Below are 15,228 nucleotides of genomic sequence, written 5' to 3' on the forward strand. Positions count from 1 at the left end.
AGATGCTTGCCCCTTCTCTCTCTGACAAAGGGCCTTTAAAGGAATGCCAAGGGGTAGAGCAAAAGACCTCCCCCTAGCACAGCCAAGTGCAGAACATTCCAAACACCTGGTAACCATGCACATGGTCAAGCCATCCCTTAATGCAGTCCTGCTGTGTAAAGCAAGCTCCGATCTCACTAGGAAACCTCTGTGGACCCCAACACCCAAGATTGTTTTCTGACCTCTACATACCCCCACACACACATGTATGCACATCCACACACACAAGTGCACCTGCACACACATGAACAAACACACCCACATGAACACACTTAGCAACCAACACTTTTTGTGTGTGCTATCTTTTGAGTAAATAGGCCCCTTCTAGTTTTTCCCTTGGGATTATGTTCAGGGAGGGGAAAAGAGGCATGGAGGACTGAGGTGAGTGCTTGCCTAGCATTCACTCGGTTCAATCTCTAACATCAGGAAGAAACAAAATAGAAGAGCATCAACCAAAAAAAAAAAAATCACCATAAAAGAGAGTGAACAAAATAAAACTTTATTTGAATATTTCTACAGATCATTCTGAGAACTGGTATCAGCAACCTGGAAACCTAAGCCATTTAAAAGGGCATAGTAACTACAGTCAACCAAGTCCATCACATGACTCTTTATTGCTGATTGTAACAAAGGACTATTATTCAATATTTGTGCGTACTACAACCACTCCACCTCCCGGAAGTGACAGCGTATTTACCCTACTACCCAAGAAGTCAGCACAGGTTAAACTCACAATAGGTGTGCAGTAACTAAGATACCCCTGAAACACCCATATAGCTAAATTCTGTGGACTAGACAGAATAGTCCCTCCTCCCCCTCCCCTGGGGCCCTGCTCACAGAGCTGCCACACCCTCGGGCCTCCCATGCTTAGCCACACCTAGCAACAAAATAAGCTTTTCATGACTTCACAATTGGTATCACCCACCAATGTCTAGAGGACTTAAGGCACATTGAGAGTGAGCTTGCTTGGGAGCACCAAGTGTCATCATTGGACCACTGTGGTTCTTGCTTCCCCAACCACAAAAGAAAGGGCAGGCAGAGTCTTCAGAAGCCCAGAACCTTCATAAGACACCTGAGTTTTCACTGACTCCCGCGAACAACATCACATATTTGAAGCAATGGCAACCTCCTACTAAGAGGCACTTTGGGGAAAGAAGTTCTTTCCAGATCACAGCCTAGAGAAACAAACCCAAACGATTTCACAAGTAAAGGGGAGGACATTCACCCTGTCTCTTGGGAGTTAGAGGTGCTGGTGTGTAGCTCAGAGGTAGAGCACTTGCCTAGTCTGGAGAAGGCCCTGAGTGCAATCCCTAACATGCAAAACCTAAGAATTGTCGAGTTTGTTCTTTAACATAAACCACATGAACCAAATATGAAACACACACAATGAATGGACATGGCAACTCGGATTAGCAGGATCAGGAGAGTTCTGTGTAAGACAGAGGCACAAACATCTCTGATTTGGACTTCAAGCATGCCAAATGCTAATAAAAAGTACACTCTGTTATCTTCATGCTTCCCTGGGGAAACAAGAAGAAAGATTTTCCCCAATTCCTCTGTGTGTGTGAGAGAGAGAGAGAGAGAGGAGCAAGAGACTAAATGTTAATGTTCACATTGCAGTTCAGTGTTCTGTTGTTCTCCCCAAATAGAAAAGTACAAAAAATAAAACATCTGCGTTTTATATCTAGACACATCTGGAGAAAGCATGATAGCTTTGGAGCCAAATGGTGAACAGTCCTCTGGCTGCCCCATGCTGGCTCACTGCCGATTATGACTTCATTCTGGAAACCAGATGTAGGACAAAGGCCTCCCCCTCCAGAGGCGGCCCTCTGGGCCGCAGAAGTTAAAAAGGGGCTTTGGCCCCACATAGACTAGTAGAGGGGCCATGTGCTTAGATGGAACAAGCCACCTTCAAGGCTCCTTTCCCTGAGGACTGCCAGGGGTCCTTGTCTGAGCATAGACACAGGCACACCTCATTTGGTGGCAGCCCGCTGGTCTTGATACTTCTGGAAGGCACTCAAGATTTCCGTGATGACACTGGGGTCCTCCAGGGTAGTGGTGTCCCCTAGATCCTGCCCCTTGCTGGTGATGATCTTCCTTAGCAGCCTCCTCATCACTTTCCCAGATCTGGTTTTGGGGAGACGCTTCACCACCTGGCAAAGATGGGTGTTGTTAGGGTCTGGACAGTGCCCTCTGTCTCCAGTGTCACACTGCACAGAGATAAGAGTTCTCCTGTGGAGGTTGACATTTCTCACTGAAGACTCCACAGTAGCTGCCTGACACATGAGCCAAGCAAGGTCTTAATCCCCCTGGGACCTGGCCTTGAAGCTGAAATCAACCCAAAGAACAGGATCTAACCTGTGACCAAGTTTTGCTGATACCCACCTCCAAGTCTGACTGCCTTTGTTTGCCTACCACTATACTTGAGTGGGTTCCTTCTCATCCCAAGCCTGAGACTTAATTGGGTAAAAGCCACCGCGCAGAAAATTTTGTCTTACACTCTGATGCAAAAGCTAATACTTTAAGAGCTGTGTTTGGGAGGTGTGTGTGTGTGTGTGTGTGTGTGTGTGTGTGTGTGTGTGTGTGTGTGTGTTGATGGTAGTACTAGCTGGAGACCGAACCCAGGGCTTCATGTATATGAAATTTTTAATAATGACTCGTCTTTGGAAATAGTTCGTGTCACAAGTCCAGCTGATAAGGCCAGCAGTGTGAGCAACATGAAGGGGAGCCAGACTCTTTCTGCCTCAGAGGATCCCAAACCCAGATATCACTATGGAGAGGTGTTGGTGAAGGAAGAAAACCTGAAGAGACTAAGGGGTGGCCTGGGCCTTCCTGTGGGAACCGAGTCCTTGCTGGGACTAAGAAATGTCTCTAGAAACCCCACATAGCTGGAGGACTCTGGTGCTTTCCATGTCTCTCGAATCCAAAATCTGTAATTTGGCTGAGCCATAGCTTAGTGGTAGAGAGCATGCCGAGCATTCACATGTCTCTATGTTCAATACTCTCATGATTTGAATCTTAAATGCCCTCCAAAGACTGTGTTAAAGTCTGATCACTGGTTTGTGGTGTTATTGGGAGATAATGGAACTTTTAGGAGGTGAGGTCCAATGAAGAAAATTGGGTCATTTGGACAACAGCCTTTGAAGAACACATTAGGATTGCAGCTCTCCCCCCTTCTCAGCTACCATGATTTTGTTTTGCCACATGCTTCACGCCAAAATAAGCAGTGTGGGTACAGGCCAAAATACAGCCCAACCAACCAGCCATGAACTGTAACTGTGGACCAAAATAACCTTCCCACCATTTAAGTTAATTATCTCAGGCATTGTGTCACAGAGATAGAAAGCAAACATATACCCAGGACCCCAAAGAAGAAGAAAAAAAATAATTCTATCTTCCTTACCGTTCTTGAAGCCAGCCTTCAAAGGCTACAGTACAAAAGCATCTAGCCTTGCCCGGGGCTGTGTCCTAAACAGGTATGTGCTGTAAACTTCAAATGCTAGGGCCTTTCCCAGTCTCAGGAAAACATGCAGGGAAGCCCAAGCCACGAAGGACAGTTTTGACATTGGTGGAAAAGGAGCCTCATGCTTGTAAAAGTTCACCATTGCTCAGCATTTGTGGAAGGCAGAGGAGATTTAAAGAGAGCGATGTTATCCCCCTGATGGGGAGTTGACTCACCAGGATCTGGTCAGGCACGGCATACTTGGCGATCTTGGTGGCCACTGCCGACTTCAGTTCGTTTATCACCGCGTTTGTATCACGTGTGTCATCTTTCAGCACAATGAAGGCAAAGGCAGCTGGAAGAAAGCAAAGGCTCAGAAGTGCTAGGTTCTACCTGAGTCTGGCTTGACTCTGTGGTCACAAGCCGCTGTAATCCCAGAGGGCTTCCAAGTCATGAGATGGCTACATAGTAACAACTGGTTTCGGCTCCTGCAACCCTGAAGAAGCATGCCCACAGCACAGCAAGTGAAAGCAATATCCCGGTGTCCCACATGGGTAGTCATGCATGGTTGAGAGCACGACCCAGAGGCAGCTCTGATGGCTGTGTGTGACCTCAGACATGTGACTTAACGTTCTGTTCTCTCAGCTGTGAAAGAATGCACGGTGTGGGCTGCCTGGAGATGGACACAAAATTGTGTAGCAGCGCCCTGGTGAACACATGGGTCCATGCCCAACAACACGGTGGCTGCTCAGCACGGTGGTCTTTTAACTTAAAAATGTGTTCCCTGAGGCTGGGGAAAGGACTCAATCAGTAATGTAGGAGCCATACAAGGATAATAACCCCAGTTCAGATCCCCAGCACCTGGATAAAAAGGCCGGCTAGGCATGGTAGTGCATACCTATAATCGTAGCCCTGGGGAGGCAGAGACAGGAGGATCTCTGGAGCTTGCAGGCCAGCCAGCCTAGCCAATCAGTGAGCTCCAGGTTCAGTGAGAGACCATGTCTCAAAAAACTCAGTGGAGGACAACTGAGCAAGACATTTGACTTTGACCTCTGGCCTTCACATGCATGCACACTATACAAACATGCACGCGTGCACACACACACACACACACACACACACACACACACACACACATTCCCCCATTGCACAGCTGTAGTTCAATTGCTCATTGAGTGTGCAGAGGCTACTGTGTTAGACAGTATCAAACTTCACACTTGAAAAGCTCCACCATGGAAGAAAGTTCTGCCAGGCTGCAAGGTGAATGCATATGTCAGCACAAACACTAGATGACAGTTTTCAGTATCCTGGAGAGTTCTGGAAAGAATGTCCCATGGCTCCTACTGCCACACAGGGATCTAATTTTACTGTTTGCCCTATGTCCTGACACCATTTCTGATGGCCTGTCCTCCCTACTGCCTTGCAATGTTGCTCCTCACATGAAGTATTACACACACACACACACACACACACACACACACACACACACACACACACACCACAGTTTTCCAGTCATTCATGTGTCTGCTCTGCACTGGTTTCCATCTTCCAAATGTCTCCTTCCCCTGAGCTTCTTGAACCTACTGCACTATGTAGCTTTCTTGTTGACCATGCTTGCTGTTCGGCGTCTTTCTCTTCCCTGGCCATCCCATCAAGTGGCTCCATGATGCCAAAGGCATCACCTACTTCACATTCACTGGTGTGTCTTCAGCATCTAAAACCACACCTGGAGTATGGCAGGTGCTTGTTAATTATGTTGACAAGTGATTGTTTCCTGCACAAGCTATAATCTACATGTAGTGAACTAAGCTGCTACTAGAAAGGCTCCCCCATGTTCACCTAAAAAATTCGTATTCATCCCTCAAAGTCCTGCTTGGTTAACTTAAACTCTGTGATACTCTTTCTGACTCTGTCCATCTATCAAGTTGTGAAGTCTTCAGAGAAAAGAACTGCATTGTTTCATCCTGGCAGTTGACATGACATTGGAGACAGACTTGGATTACTGATTCCAGAGGCGGGGATAAAGGGTGATGAATGAAGAGCCAGACAGAGGTGTGCAGTGTCCAAGTGGTCATAAATCAGCAGGACAAGAGGCTGGCCAAAGCCCGCAACGTTCAGGTCCCAGTCAAATTAGAGCCAGGGGCTTCCACTATTCAGAGGGAGTGGGGACAGACATGCAAGTGTGTTCAAGCAGCTTGACATTAACTAAAAACTGTGAATGAGTTATTCCAAATCTGTTAGAAGCCAGTGCGACACCTACAATCACACTTTCTATATGTAAATCCCCCTCCCAACTCTGCAAGCACTGAAGAGCTGGCAATTCCTATGCTGAGAGATGCTGCCAGAGGAGGAGGAGGCCAGAGGGCCCAGAGAGAGTGGAAAGCATCAGGCACCACACTGGGGGTGCCCCTGAAGAACCCACATGCGGGCAGAGCAGCTGAGGCACAGCACAACCCAGCATAGCCTGCCCAACCTAAAGCTATCCCTCTGCAATGCAGTTTCTTTGACCTTGTGCATATTCTCTAGGGTTCACATCCAGGGGCTGATATACACCTAAGGGCAAGGCAGAAGGTGCCTAGAGTCACAGGCTGCTCTCAGCAGTTCCTTGCCCTCTCAGGTTCAGGACTGAAGTATTGACACTGTCCTGAAGCTCAGACTGAACCTTCACAGTTTCCAAATGCTGGGAGCACACCAGTGCCCTGCAGATCCCTGGACCGACCACCGAGATGTAAAATGCTGAGGCCCCAAAAGTGGTCCCGGTCCCTACCCAAATGAGGTACCTTCACTGTCACCCATGAAGAACTATTCTCACTGCTACCCACTTCCCATCCTGATGATATCTAGACATGGCCTCTGCTGGAGGCTGCCCCAAACTGCTCTCCCACAGCCACATCCGCACATCGGTTCCATAGTAATGAAGGATGCTGTTTTTAAAGCACTTAATTGCTTTTTAAATTTTGCAACAAATCAATTCAAAAAAAATATCTGATGGGGCTAGAGATATGGTTCAGCAATTAAGAACACCAGCCTCATGGGAGCTCACGGACTCTAGACCCACCTAGACCCTCAGCATGTGGATGACAGTTGTGTCGCTTGGTCTATTTGTGAAGCCCCTACCAGTGGGATCAGATCTGTCCCTGGTGCATGTGCTGGCTTTTTGGAACCTACATTGTACGGTGGGATACCTTGCTCAGCTTTGATGCAGAGGGGAGGAGCTTGGTCCTGCCTCAACTTGATATGCCATGCTTTGTTGACTCCCATGGAAGCCTTACCCTTTCTGAGTGGATGGGGGAGAGGGCAGAAAGGAAGTGGAGGATGGAACAGGAGGAGAGGAGGGAGGGGAAACTGTGGTTGGTATGTAAAATAAATAAATAAGAAGAAAAAAAGAAAAGAACACCAGCCACTCTTCCAGAGGACCAGGTCCTATTCCCAGCATCCACATGGCACCTAATAACCATCTGTAAATCCAGTCCCAGGAGATCCAATGTCCTACCCCACCCCACACCACACCACACCACCCCACCGGTGCGTGCACAACCCTATCCTCTGTGGGCACTGCACATACAGTGCACAGACATACACGCAGACACAGACATAAAATAAAAACATAAAAAAGAAAGAAAAGGCAGCATCTGGGGGCTACAGTGGAGCGGGAGTGTGCAAACTTAGATATTTGAGGGCTTGGGTTCTAGCCAGGACATAAAAAAGTTAAAATGTTTGAGTAAATACTAGAACAGCACCTAAGTGTAGACAAGAGACAGGTGTCAGCTGGAGCAAGCTGTAACATGGAATGTCCCTAAGAGGAAAGAGAACACTCAATCCCAGGCCACTGGGCAGGGCAGACAAGGTCATTCTGTGCAGAAGTGACTTCACACAGGCTTAGGATACGGCCAGGTCACACCAGTATGAGTGCCGTGGGCCTGCCATTGCAACACTCAAGTGTCCTTTCCAGACACAGCTACTTAGAAATCGGCTGGCTGGGGGATGGGGAGAGGCTTTAAAAAAAAGAAAGGTATAATTGGTTTAAGATCATTCTGATACCTGCTCTGCCCTCCCTCACTGCGCCAAAATGCAGTGGAAGCACAGGTCACGTTTCCCAGCGTCTCAGGGCAGCACACAGCCTGCTATAAGCCAGTGCATAGGTAAGGCAGCTGCAGAGCTGACATGTGTGCTGAAACCAAGCAGGTGGCTAGGCAGGGGGATGTGCATGTGCCTTACAAAGTGCTCCAGGGATACTAGAAACAGGTGACTGTCCAGGCTTAGCCAGGGACTGAATAGGTCATGGCTTCTTGTGGCCTAGTGTCCTTAAAGGTCAGCATATCTGAGCACTTCACAGCTCAGACCCTTAATGCTTACCTTGCTCAGTTTCCTCACCAGAAGGCAACAGTATGACCCATAAGGGCCTATCCCTGCATCCTCTGAGACCTGCTGTTCCTTCTACTGGGTATCCTGCTGGGCATGACCCTCCACAGTAAAGAGAAGGGGACACTCACCTTCTCCCTTGATGTCGTGAGGGTACCCGATGACAGCGGTTTCTGGAACAGCAGGGTGGTCAGCCTGTGCACAACAGAGGACAAAAGGCCCTGAGGTGACTTGGGTTGTACAATCCCACCCTGACTCTGAGATCAACAGAGGCATCACTAGAACACCAGTAAGCAAAAGGCAGGCTGAGCTTACCATTGCATCCTCAATCTCTGCAGTCCCCAGGCGGTGACCACTGATGTTGATGACATCATCCATGCGCCCTGTGATCTGGTAATAGCCACCCTCAGTCCGGTGAGCTCCATCTCCGGTGAAGTAATAGCCTGCACCATAGTGAGGCATTCAGTGCCAGGGACTCTGCACAGCCCATGGCCCAGCCCCACTCTGGAAGCTAACGCTGAAGGTGGCTGGGTTGTTATCGGTCTGTGATCTCCCTCCAGCAACTATTGCAAAAACACCTCTCTAGGTGATGTCAGGCTGTGTTCTAATGAGAAGGCAAGTGGCACTGAGACCACATCCCATGGATGATGTCAAGACTCCAAGTGTCCAGAGAGCAGAAAGCAGACAGGAGCACAGTTGGGATGCCCCTCAAGATGAGTGTCAGCTATAACCTTGAGACTGAAAGTTACTAGTTCCAGCAAGGCAGAGATGGTGGCAGTCACATAAACTTCCAACCCAGGACCCAAAAGAAAAGTGAGAAGAACATGAATGTAAACTGTGATAACACCCAGCCTTTGTGACAGTTTCCCAAGCATGTTTCTTCACTCATCTTTCCCAGTATATCCCAATATGTCCATCTCAGACCAGAGTCGTGTGTTAATGGATACACTCATGTCCACCCAGGCCCCTGCAGAGGCTTGGCATGCCTACCCCAGCCCCCAGTCAAGATAAGGAGAGTCTGGAGGGGGGCTTCAGAGCCAGACTTGCTTCCACAGAGCCATCACATTACACACAGTTGCCATGAATTTAACCAGTTCCCTTATCTATGGAAACATGATTCCAGGAATCCATGGAGAAGGTATAGGGATCCACCCTAGCTGCTCACCTGGGTATGCTCTGAAGTAGGCATCTATGAACCTCTGGTGGTCACCATAGATGGTCCTTGCCATGCCTGGCCAAGCTTGGGAAATGCACAGGGCCCCAGAGACGTCGCGACCCTCTACAACATTGCCCTATAGATGAAGGGAGACATTCATGAGAGACCTGGCTAGTTCTGGGAGAAAAGCATAGTCCTGACTGCTTGGCCTGAGGCAGAAAATATGAAGCACTGAACGGAACTGTCGAGAACTTTCCTTCTGGCAAGGTCTGATGAGGGCCCTGGCTTGCAGCAGTCATCGGCAGTTCCGTTTAAGAAGAAACTGCAGAGAGTGTGTGAGGACCTGGCCTTTACTCCAGGGACCAGACCGTGCATCTCAGCAAGAGACAGAAAGCAGGGGATGTGGAAGGCTTGCCAGATGAGTAGTAATATATAGTGAACAACCTCTTCAGGACCCCACACACCTTCTCATCCATGAGTGCTGGGACGATGCCAAAGAAGGGCCTCATGGCCATACCGGGAGGATCTCTGCCCCATCTTCTGAGGGCCGTGGTGCGATGCAGATGCCGCCAGTTTCTGGAGGAAGGATGAAGAAACACCATTGACCTGAGAACCAGGGATGGGTAGGTTCCAGAATATGCCCATCTAGGCTTGGACCGCAGTCGCCTCCACTGTGGGCACAAGCAGAGCCCTCGGCTCTGCATTCAGCAGATGGTTGCGGGTGCTACCCTCTGTTTAATAAGCTCTCACTGGGTCAGGCCTGTGTTTAAAATAGGGAAGGGGGAAAGGCCACCTACTTTCACAGGAAGATGGAAGAAATGAGCGGCTTGAAGCCAGGACCTGTTTGATGCACGACAATAAATAGTAAAGTCTGTGTGGCCGTTTCTCGGGCACCTGCATCTGCCAGCATGTATAGCAGCAACTCATGAGGCCCACTGTGAAGAGTTCTCTGTCCCAAGTCTTCCAGCACAGACAAGCGCTATTCTTTGAACCTGTCTCATGCTGGCCCAAGACTTCCGACAGCTGTGTTACTGCACAGTGGTGGCCTCTTCCCCTAAACATCCCAAGGAGTCAAATATTCAAAAAAGGGCAAATTAAAGCAGCCACAGGAAAACTTCCTTTTCCTGCCAAAATTTAAATTTAGACTCTGGATCCCTCGAACAAAAGGACTTGTCCTTCTCAGAAGTGGCCGTGTTCAGAAAGGGGTGGCTCAGTGGCAGAAGACTAATGAGCACACATGAGACCCTGGGCTTGACTCCCGGCACTGCACCTAAATTAAAAGGGAAGGAAGCAAGCCAGGAAAGGGCCACCGCCTGCAAAGGAGAGGGGACTCTGAGAACTTGCCAGTCCACTGGCCTTAGGCCACCTGCCCTAGCGTATCACCCCATCTCCTCCTCACTCTGAGGCTCACACAGAGGCTGTGAGAAGCACATAAAGCAAGACTCAGGAGAGCATCGCACATCCCCCAGCAGCCAGGCTGTACCTCTGAGTCTTCTCCTCTACCATTGCACACTGAAGGGACACGGACCTGGTGAGCACCGTCACAGCCACTGGAGAACACGAACCCCGGCTCCAGGCATGCGTGAGCCCCTCCAGTCCCCCGCTAGTCCCCAGGCCTGTTCCAACTCCCCCTCAGGGACACTCACCCGTCTGCCACCAAGTGTCCACCAGCGTACATCTGCCGTCACCCACCACCTTGTGGAGCCACTCCCAGGCTTCATGGTTGATAGGCTCTCCCACTGAACCCACACAAAAGCAAGAATCACTTTCAAATTTAAAACTAATAGTCTTCAAGAAAACCAGAAGCCAAAAGGGATAAACGATTAGGGGGCTTCCTGAAGGTTACGTCAAAAGACCTGGAAAGGCCTGTGTTCCCATGTCCATAGTCTTCAGAGTAACATGCATTATGATGAGTACATTCAGCATGACAGTTCAAAAAGCAAAGAAAAGAAGTTCAAAAATGTGGGGAAACAGAATGTCACCCCAGTGCAGAACTAAAATCTGGCACGGAGTTTCTGAGGAGCAAGTGACACATTTGCTGTCATATTTAAGAGAGTATACATCCCATACAACTACTTGGGACCGTTGTCAGGGGCAGAATCTATTAAAGCTAAAGATGGGTTTACCCCACTATCTGAAATTTTGACTCCAGACTTCATTCCACAGAACTAAAAGTAGACACCTGACCAAAAAAAAAAAAATGGGCATATACAAGGATAGATCCATGCCAGTCTTGCTCATCACAGCCAGAAAAAGATGGCCTTTACGGGCAAAATGGAAAAGTTGGGGTATATCTATAAAATAGAACACCATAGAGTTATGAAAATAAGCAAGCCATTGCTACCCACGACAACACATTGTATGGCCCCATCCACATGAAGTTCAGAACATAAGAACACACACTGAGAGAACTGCAGTGGTCACAGCAAGAGGTTGCTAGAGGGAGCCTTCCATATCATATACTCTCTAGTCTATATTCTTCTATAGTTGATCTAGGTAGCAGTCATCTGTGTTATGTATGAAAGAAAGTCTTTATCAACCTGGCTCCTTGGCATCTGTACGTTTGATGCATCTTAAGCCTCTGAAAAGAGGTACTCTGCCTTAGCATTTTGTGACCTGACTTTTCAGTATCTGTCAGGAAAGTTTCCAGGACTAACACACAACCCTTGCTCATCAGTTTAGAGCAACTACTGCTGAAACAATGGGGTGCCCCTCTTGCTAGTCACCTGTCAGGTTCAGCACTGCCTAGCATCTGAGCCTCAGGCCCATGCTAAGCCACACAGTAAGCACTTTGCTCACCTGACCCCAATGTACGCAGGGAGGAGCGGTCATACTTTTTCACCCAGGCATCCCCGTACTTCAGTAGCAGCCGGACAGCTGTCGGGGCACCATAGAACTGGTTGATCTTTAGCCTCTGCACTGTCTCCCAGTAGCGACCTACAAAAGGGGCAGAGTCAGCCAAAGATCCCACCAAGCACGGCCTATTTGATACACATTCAAGCTAAGCTCAGAGTTACTAAGGACCGAGGTTATGTATGTGATCGTAGAAAAGGAGCCAGTACCATCCCTGAAGAATGGAGTTCCAGGGAACTCCCTAACTACAAGGTAGCATGCAGAGGCTCCTACACCCAGCCTTAGATGACAGCATCACGCGAGGCATTCCACGTGAGCTAGCCAGGGATCAGCTTCAGATGTTATTGCTGCAAGTTTAAAAAAAAAAAAATGGCATAGAACTTTGATCAGTGGTGATTAAATGGACCCTAAAGAAATGACTCGTCTTCCCTTGGTAACAACATAGTCTCTGGTATGTGTGCAGCCATGTGCCCAGAAAACACACACACCTAATACTCGTAAAACTTCGTAGCTCACACTATTCCCTGAAGCTGCATTTAAGCAATGACCCTCCATCCCTGCCTTCACTCCATTCTGCTTCCTTGAGTGCAGCTGGAGGGGACCAAGAGGCACCAGAAAAAGTTCATGCTCCAACACTGTGGCATGCTAGGGCAAGAGCCAGCAGCGGAGCCCCCGCAATTTGACTACATTAAAGCAAATATTTGGGGACACTGTGTTGCGTGAGAAAAATACCAAAGACAGCAGGATGAGGCCAAACCCTCAAAGTGAGTACCGCTCAACAAGGGTGGTACAAGCCATGTATGGTCCTAAAGGCTTGGGCAGTGAGGCTGAGGAGGGTAGGAAAGATGGGCAGCTGGCCTAGGCTTTTAGGAAAGGCTAGATGTAGACAAGTGGGGTGGCCCTAAATATGAGATAGAGAATGTTAAAGTGATGCTCTCTGCAGCCACCTTCTTCCAATACAGGGGCAGTGAAAGTGAAATGGGGAGTTTTGAAATGAGATTCTTCCCTGAGCAACTCCCTCTGATCTTTCTGCACACAGCACTAGGCTCCAGTTCACGTAGCAATCTAGTGTCCACTTGGCATCTGGTCAATGGGACACAAGAACAGTTCCCTTGCCAGATCCAAGCCTCCAGGCTTCTGTGACCCTTCCCTCCAACCTTGAGATCCCTCCCACACTACCTAGAGCAGGTCTCACCAGAGTTCTTGGTCCTCACCAGCATCAGGGTAAACAGGGGTGCTCTCAAAAAGGACCGTGGTAGCTCCATTGCAGAGGGGTCCATACACCACGTAGCTGTGTCCTGTGATCCAACCGATATCAGCCACACAGCCAAAGACATCGCCTGGCTGGTAGTCAAACACGAGCTACAGACACAGGAAGGGACCCTCAGGAACTTGCCTTCCCCAAGTCACCCTTTTCCTGCCCACCACCAAGGCATAGTCATCTGCACAGCAGTCTGTAACCGACACAGCCACCACAGCCAGGAGTAAGGTGAGTGATGACTTGTAGGAGTTTCCCACAGAGCACAGCGGAAGACAAAATCATCCACACAGACAGCAGCAGTGGAACCAGTATCTAACAGTACATGGTACATGAGCCTAGGGGAAAACTCCAAGCAAAATCATGCTGAGCTACAGGAGGAAGTTGCTCAGGAGTTTATCTGTGAGCTGAAGATGGCCCAGGTCCTGGAACACGTACATACCCAGTGGTGCCATTTCATCTCATGGTACAATTAAGTTGCAGCAACTTGAAGTGGGAATGTACTGATGGCAATAGAGTACAGGCTTGTCATACATGAACCTCTAAGTTCAACTCATAGCATCAAGAGAAATAAAAAAAAAATCTGGCATATTTCTGAACTACCTTATACTACTGTGGTTTTTTTTTTTAAACATTTAAAATTTAAAAAAAAATCAAATGCAAGTACCCATGGAGCACCATCAGCTTTCCCTTGCTGAAGGGTCATATTGGGATCCTGTTGACCATTTGAGGAAAACAAAGCTTAGAGGGACCCAGCTGCCATAGACAAAGTCCAAGGAAATGAAAGGGATAAAGGGGAACCAACGGGGTAAAGAAAACATCCAAATATTGTGATGAGCAAGAATATGTATTTCTAGGGATGTGGCTCTGGGGTGAACCTTGAAAGGAACATGGGTCAGTGATGCATCACATTACAAAGGATGGGAATGTAGAGGAGGCTTCTGCAAGACTAATAGTCTATTTCTTCACCAAAGCAATGTTCATTTTATAGTAACTCATTGGACCACAGATTAGATTTTGGTAGGATTTGTGTATGTTCAAAAAAGAGTTTTGCTGTGGCACTTAATCAGCACTCGGACAGACAGGATCTTTGATCACAGCCTGCTACAATGATTCCAGAAGGGCAAAGCACACAGAAAACCTCAAAAACCAAAAAAAAAAAAAAAAAAAAAAAAAAAAAAAAAAAAAAAAAAAAGTTGCTGGCATGTGACACACAGCTTTAGATCTTCACACTTGGAAGGCAGAGGCAGGCAAATCTGAGTTTGAGGCCACTCCAGTCTACATGGAAAGTTCCAGACCAGCCAAGACTACATAAGAAGACCTTGTCTCAAAAAACAATATTTTTCCTTTAGTCCCAGCACTCGGGAGGCAGAGGCAGATGGATCTCTGTGAATTCGAGGCCAGCCTGGGCTACCAAGTGAGCTCCAGGAAAGGCGCAAAGCTACACAGAGAAACCCTGTCTCGAAAAACCAAAAAAAAAAAAAAAAAAAAAAAAAAAAAAAAAAAAAAAAAAAAAACAATATTTTTAATCTTTAGTTGGGAAGTCCCCCAGTTCCTGCTGCCACAGACAGGGTCAGTTTCTCTAGGAATCAACAGTTTACAAGCAGCTGTGACAAATCGTGAGCAACCAGACCCTTGTAAAGTTGTGTCTCTAGGACAGCAAGGATGCTCTGAAGAAGAAAGGCACTTTCACTGTTCTGGGGAATCAGGATGTTCTTAGCTTAAAACCCCAAGCACTCAAGAGCAGGAAAAAAAAAATATGTATGCAATTCAGATCCAAATTGTCTGTCCTGGGGCTGGAGATTTCTTTCCCCATAGTCCCTTACAGGAAACCAGGGGCTGTGTGCAGTCATTCTCCAAAAGGCCCAGCAGCCAGGAAAGTCTATGCATCCACTGCATGCCCCAATGTCACTCACACCTCTATCGCCCTTCACACCAAACCATCTTCTTCCCTAATAGTCTCAAATACCATCAGCATGCAGTCATGTGCATGAGAACACCTATAAACACATGATCACATGCATGTGGGCAAATAGGCTCATTTGTATGCATCACATACATTTATAGACGTGTGAACATTCCCCCAGGTGAACACATACATGCATATTAAAACATGTA

The 15,228-nt window shown here is 47.9% G+C and overlaps 1 protein-coding gene across 1 annotated transcript in view; it reads right to left on the reverse strand.

Moving 5' to 3' along the window:
* Positions 1–517: 517 nt before the first annotated feature.
* The window catches only part of Acss1 (acyl-CoA synthetase short chain family member 1), a 49,940-nt gene continuing 35,229 nt past the window's right edge, over positions 518–15,228 (reverse strand). Inside the window, 10 exon segments of the mRNA XM_028893411.1 lie at positions 518–2,192; positions 3,718–3,836; positions 7,975–8,038; positions 8,159–8,286; positions 9,009–9,135; positions 9,464–9,522; positions 9,525–9,575; positions 10,646–10,738; positions 11,799–11,936; positions 13,067–13,214. Coding sequence (XP_028749244.1) covers positions 2,013–2,192; positions 3,718–3,836; positions 7,975–8,038; positions 8,159–8,286; positions 9,009–9,135; positions 9,464–9,522; positions 9,525–9,575; positions 10,646–10,738; positions 11,799–11,936; positions 13,067–13,214 — 1,107 coding nt within the window. The 3' untranslated portion in view covers positions 518–2,012.

The sequence above is a fragment of the Peromyscus leucopus genome, chromosome 4, assembly GCF_004664715.2.
Source record: "Peromyscus leucopus breed LL Stock chromosome 4, UCI_PerLeu_2.1, whole genome shotgun sequence".
NCBI classification, from domain to species: Eukaryota; Metazoa; Chordata; class Mammalia; order Rodentia; family Cricetidae; genus Peromyscus; species Peromyscus leucopus.